Raw genomic sequence first — 6,450 nt, forward strand, 5'->3', positions numbered from 1 at the left:
CAAAAAAAAAAAAAAAAAAGATCTTTAAGAGACTACAAAAGTAGGCACAAAAGAAGAGGCTGAATTGGTAAAAAAAAAACCTCAACAGAAAGTTTCAGGGAAAGGAGAAGAACAATACAAAGATGATACTAAAAATCTGGTAGGCAATAGACTATGGATGTAATGGATAAAGAAAAAAACTGAGCTTTGCAGATGTTTTAGGAGAGTAAAGGATAACAACAGTAGAATAAACTAGGTATAAGAGTAGGACAAATGGTTAAGATTGCCAAGAGAAATGAAATGGAGAATAAAAAAAGATAGGACAGTGCTAGAGATTTTCCACATCATTTGTGGACCACCATACTTCCCCCCTTGAATATATAAAAGCTGTTACAAGAGGGCCTCTTTACACCAATTAGAATAAAGGAGGAAAAAAAGGCATTTCACTATGGCTGGGGACTGCAGATGGCACAGTTCAGGTGTGGTTCAATATTCACAATAACCACAGCTAATATGATCAAAATGTTATCAATTTTATACACAAAAATTAAACATTCATAAATTATAGTAAATTCATCCTAGGTTGATTTCCTTATGCTTCCCAGATGTTACTGAGCTTACCAGTGTGTACTTTTAAAAACCTATTTTACATTTAGCCTAAGAACAACACAATTTACAGCCAGTTTTAAGAGAAAGATTTCCTTAAAACATTTTTGGATTATACTTACCTTCTTTGTACTTAATATTAAAGCATCTCAATCAACTAGAATTATAATAGTTCTTTCTGAGCTGACTGGTTCCTCATTTATCAATTTCCTTAGTTAACAGTAAAAACAGGAAAGAATTCCTCACCTGCAGTAATTGGCCAGGATGGAGAGAGCCCAGGAAAGGAGATGTATGGCAGTAAACAGTTTCCCCATATTTACAATCTGGTGCTCCAGGATCTTTTCCAGGTTTCTAAAAGGAACACAGAAGACCCAGTTATTAATCACAGAATATAATCAATAATCCTACACAATATGAGCATAGCACTTTACTAACACATGTTGAGTATCCCTCATCCAAAATGCTTGTGACCAGAAGTGTTTCGGATTTTGGAATAGTTTCATTATACTTACCAGTTGGGCATCCCAAATCTGGAAATCCAACATGCTCCAATGAGCATTTCATTTGAGTATCATGTTAGTAGTGCTCAAGAAGTTGTGGATTTTTACTTCGAATTTTGAGGTTTGAGATGCTCAACATGTTATAACTACAAAACAGGTACCACTCCTTTCTCCCAAGAAATTTATGGTATATGTTCACAGATTACCAGTAGATCTCTAACTACAGCTATGTTAATAACAAAAAGTTTGTATATAAGTTTGCAGTTTGTCTTACTACAGCTATGTTAATAACAAAAAGTTTGTACAGGCCGGGCGCGGTGGCTCAAGCCTGTAATCCCAGCACTTTGGGAGGCCGAGACGGGTGGATCACGAGGTCAGGAGATCAAGACCATCCTGGCTAACACGGGGAAACCCCGTCTCTACTAAAAAATACAAAAAACTAGCCGGGCGAGGTGGCGGGCGCCTGTAGTCCCAGCTGCTCGGGAGGCTGAGCCAGGAGAATGGCGTGAACCTGGGAGGCGGAGCTTGCAGTGAGCTGAGATCCGGCCACTGCACTCCAGCCTGGGCGACAGAGCGAGACTCTGTCTCAAAAAAAAAAAAAAAAAGTTTGTACATAAAAGTTTATGGAAGCATAAGCAGAATTATGTGTGGAAAAAAATTTTCTGAGCAGAGACTCACCCGTTTATAATAGTTCTTTATTTTGGTTGCCATGCCAACCTGCATCATTAAGGGTCCATTTTCCTCACTATATTCTGCAAGAATAAGATCTCCATCTTTGCCTGTGAGGTCCTGAGGTGTGCGCATAAAAAACATCTCTCCACCACCTGAAGCTTGCCTCTCTTGTTCTCTCATCTGTCCAGAACAAAGAAAATACCATCTAGCTCCTGACAGGATAACTACTACACACAATGATGTTGTTCAATCTGAGACAAACACACCAAAAAGATTTTACCTATTTTTCAAACTACTGTAAAGTTCAAACAATAGTACAGTCAGCCCTCCATATCCATGTATGGTTCTGCATCCGTGAATTCAACCAACCATAGATAGAAAATATTCAGAAAATACAACTGCATCTGTGCTGAACAGGTACAGACTTTTCTTGTCATTATTCCCTAAACAGTAACAGTGTAACAACCATTCACATAGCATCTACATTGGAGTAGGTATTATAAGTAATCTAAAGGTGATTTAAAGTATAGGAGAGGATGTGCATATAGGTTATATGCAAATATTATGCTATTATATCAGAAACTGGAACATCTAAAGATTTTGGTATCCAGAGGAGGTCCTAGAACCAATCTCCCAGAGATACATAAGGACTACTGTACCACGAACACTTATCCCATGTTGCTGTTTATATTTTGCCTTTTTTTTAACCTTTACCTTTCTATAGACTTTGCTGGTTTTTGAAAGATGCAGTCATTGTGACACCTCACCTTTAAATATTTTCACATGCATCACCTAACAATAAAGACATTCTCCTAAATAAACAAAATAACATTCTATCACATCTGAGAAAGTAACCAACTCCCTGATACAATCTAATATCTGGTACATTTCCCTAATTTATACCCCACTATCCTTTATAGCTGTTTTCTAACCAGAATTCAATTATACCTTGGCCTTTTTTTTGATGTGCTTTAGCAAAGGTTGGACTGAGTGGGGACCTGGCTGAGAGAGTGCACCAAATGAGTACTTTTTCAGAGGTGGGCGATGGAACTGCCGGAGTTTGATGGGCCCCATGTGGGTGGGAAAGAAGGGCTGCCGTAATTCCACAGCAGGAATTGAATGCTAAAACAGGAAATAGAAGGGTTAAAATTAGCTAATTCCAGCCTAAGCAAGATTTTCCCATATCCTCCGTCAGAACAAAGCCATGGGGTTCTCCTCTACCACAGAAAAGACACTATTTGTACCTGGATAATATTCCCTCCAAAGGTGCCTCGAAGACCCTGTTGCTTGGGGTAATAATACTCATCATTGGAGAGATTCCATGGATCTTTCACTTCTGGCTGAGACATGTTCTAATGATAGATAATCAAACAAATCTTGGTCAGACTATCCTTCTCTATTATCTTTGTTCCTCTAAACACCATGCCCCTTTTTTCTTCACACACCTGCTGTGGTTCCTCCTTGATGACTCCCGTCTTCCCTAAGAGAATTCGACTCTTCTTCAGAGATGATTCCTTCTTACTCTCCTTGGAGGGGGAGTTAGAGGTGGCCTCTTCCTTCTCATCAGGAATTTCTGAGAATAAAACAAAAACCACTTGAGTTGCTCTCCCTGAAGATTCACCTTTCCTACAGACAAGTATCCAGTTTTCTTCTCTTTTAAGGTGATGAATGTCCCAATGAAGTTCTTAACTAGATCTTTCATCCCACCCCAGGTAACTTCTAGTCCATGATTTACTAACTGAACTACATGCTTGACATCTCTAAAGGTATTACTGACATTCCTACATGAGTTTTCCCTAGGGAATACACAAATAATAAAAACTAACAGCTACAACTTTGCTCCCTCAAACTGCTACCTAGAAGTTTCCAGTCCATGATTCACTAATGGAACAAACTATGCTCCTGACATCTCAAAGTTGCAACTTTCCAACATTCCTACGTTGAGTGTTCCCTAAGCATATACACAAATAATATAAACTAACAGCCAAAACTTCACTCTTTCAAGCCACCACCTGTAAGTTTCTAGTCCTAATCTTCTCCAACCCTTCTGATTTCCTCCTGCCCGTTGACATTAACAGCAAGTTGTCAAAGGAGAAGGAACACTGGCCTCTGCCAGTAATATACCCAAAATGAGGTTCTCATCATTGGGATCAAGTGTCAAAACAGGAGGTTCCAACAGCCGGGGCATGGCCTGAGCATCCCAAATGATATTGTCCTCCCAGCGTCCATACACCAAATCCTCATTGTCAATGGGAAAAATGGAGTACCAAGGTTTGTCATCATCAAGGGTGGCTGCAAAACCTAGTCAAAGCGCGAGGAAATAGTAACAGAGAAAACATTTATGCCCCTTTCAATCAAGATTCTGGCAAAGATTTTTTATGAGTAACATGAGTAACGTGAGTTACTCATGTGCCCACTGAAAAGGAACCTACACAGCGTATTTCTCACTTTAAAATAACGTTGCAGGCTGGGCGCGGTGGCTCACACCTGTAATCACAGCATTTTAGGAGGCCAAGGCAGGTGGATCACTTCAGGTCAGGAATTCAAGACCAACCTGACCAATATGGAGAAACCCCATCTTTACAAAAAATACAAAAATTAGCTGGGTGTGGTGGCACATGCCTGTAATCCCAGCTACTCAGGAGGCTGAGGCAGGAGAATCACTCAAACCTGGGAAGCAGAGGTTGCAGTGATCTGAGATTGTGCCATTGCACTCCAGCCTGGGCAACAAGAGTGAAATTCTGTCTCAAAAAATAAATAAAAATAAAACAATGTTGTAGTCAAAAATGTTCATTGCAATACTGTTTACAATAGTTGAAATTTAAATAACCTAAATGTTTAAGAAGGAATTGCTTAAATTATAGTAAATGACACGGTAAAGTATGCTAACAATAAATGGTAATAAATTTTATTAACAAATGCAACATGTACCAGTAAATTATGAAACATACATAATAATAATACACAACCCATAAAGTGGGCAGAATGGAAAGGAAAACACCTATTTCTTAGGTTTTAAAAATCAGACATTTTTGTATCCAGGTGCGGTGGCTCACGCCTGTAATCCTAGCACTTTAGGAGGCCAAGGCAGGCAGATCACTTGAGGTCAGGAGTTCAAGACCAGCCTGGCCAACCTGGTGAAACCCCATCTCTACTAAAAATACAAAAATTATCCGAGCACAGTGGTGCACACCTATAATCCCAGCTACTCGGGAGGCTGAGACACAAGAATCACTTCAACCTGGGAGGCAGATGTTGCAGTGAGCCAAGATCGCGCCAACACATTCCACCCTGGGCAACAGAGACTGCTTTCTCAAAAAAAAAAAAAAATTTTGTTTTTCCTCCAAAATGTAGAAGTAATCCAGCTTTCTATGTTTATGCAGTCTGCTTTTTTTCATTTACACTAATAGGATATCATATGTTGTTTCATATCTTCTTTCTTTCCATTTAAAATGAGTTTCTCAAGCCAGGTGTGGTGGCGTGCACCTGAAGTCTCGGCTACTTGAGAGAGGCTGAGGCAGGAGGATCACCTGAGCCCAGGAGTCCAGCCTGAGCAACATAACAAGACTCTACCTCTACAAAAAATAATAATTTAATTAAAATAAAATGAATGAGTTTCCCATGTCATTAAACATTTTTATAAAGAACAGAATAATATTTATGTGGCTTGGTTGGGGTGGCTCTTGCTTGTAATCTCAGCACTTTCGGAGTCCGAGGCAGGAAGATCGCTTGAGTCCAGGAGTTTGAAACTAGTCTGGGCAACAAAGTGAGGCCCTGTCTCAATAATAAATAATAAAAAATGAAAGAGAGAAAAATATTTATTAAGTGAAAAGCACAGTACACAAAAACTGTACATATAGAAATGAGCTCAACTACATACACACAGAGAACACTGAAAATACACCAAAAATTAACAGTTGATAATCTCCAGATATATTACCAGTGACTTTTTTTTTTTAACACTATACTGTATTTTCAAAGTGTTTTACATGAATCATGGCATACCTTTAAAAAAAACATACAAACCTATTTAAGGAGAAAAAAAGGAAACTAGAATTCTAAATACAAAGGGACTTGGGAAACAAAAATATACTATAAAGTACTGTTATAGTTCAGAAAGATCTTTAACTTCAGGCCAGGCGTGGTGGCTCATACCTGTAATTCCAACTTTGGGAGGCTGAGGCAGGTGGATCACCTGAGGTCAGGAGTTCGAGACCAGCCTGACCAACATGGAGAAACTCCATCTCTACTAAAAATACAAAATTAGCTGGACGTGGTGGCACATGCCTGTAATCCCAGCTACTCGGGAGGCTGAGGCAGGAGAATCGCCTGAGCCCAGCAGGCAGAGATTGCAGTGAGCTGAGATTGCGCCACTGCACTCCAGCCCAGGCAACAGAGCAACCAAGACTCTGTCTTACAATCTAAAGAAAAGAGAACAAATGTTCTTTAACTTCAAAATGGTTATCACATTTTTCTAAGAAACCTGAGTGTGGCCTAGCTTCTTAACAGGGCAAAAAATTACATGGACTATCTCCCTGCTGGTTGAGCATAAAAATAAAATAAAAACTATAGGGACTAGAATTAGGCCTCGGATCCTAAACATTTCACTATCTCTTGGCAGCTCAGAACATCACAGCCGGCCGGGCGCAGTGGCTCACACCTGTAATCCCAGCACTTTGGGAGGCCGAGGCGG

The 6,450-nt window shown here is 39.7% G+C and overlaps 1 protein-coding gene across 6 annotated transcripts in view; it reads right to left on the minus strand.

Moving 5' to 3' along the window:
* TAF1 (TATA-box binding protein associated factor 1) overlaps positions 1 to 6,450 on the minus strand; it is a 120,101-nt gene that overhangs the window by 100,538 nt on the left and 13,113 nt on the right. For all 6 annotated transcript variants that reach the window (XM_023201883.2, XM_023201882.2, XM_023201879.1 and 3 more), the window contains exons 9-14: positions 3,882 to 4,058; positions 3,203 to 3,330; positions 3,002 to 3,109; positions 2,706 to 2,879; positions 1,764 to 1,937; positions 832 to 936 (exon numbers count right to left, since the gene is read on the minus strand). In XM_023201883.2, coding sequence (XP_023057651.1) covers positions 832 to 936; positions 1,764 to 1,937; positions 2,706 to 2,879; positions 3,002 to 3,109; positions 3,203 to 3,330; positions 3,882 to 4,058 — 866 coding nt within the window. The remainder of the gene's footprint in view (positions 1 to 831; positions 937 to 1,763; positions 1,938 to 2,705; positions 2,880 to 3,001; positions 3,110 to 3,202; positions 3,331 to 3,881; positions 4,059 to 6,450) is intronic.

The sequence above is a fragment of the Piliocolobus tephrosceles genome, chromosome 12 (assembly GCF_002776525.5).
Source record: "Piliocolobus tephrosceles isolate RC106 chromosome 12, ASM277652v3, whole genome shotgun sequence".
In the NCBI taxonomy this organism is placed as follows: domain Eukaryota; kingdom Metazoa; phylum Chordata; class Mammalia; order Primates; family Cercopithecidae; genus Piliocolobus; species Piliocolobus tephrosceles.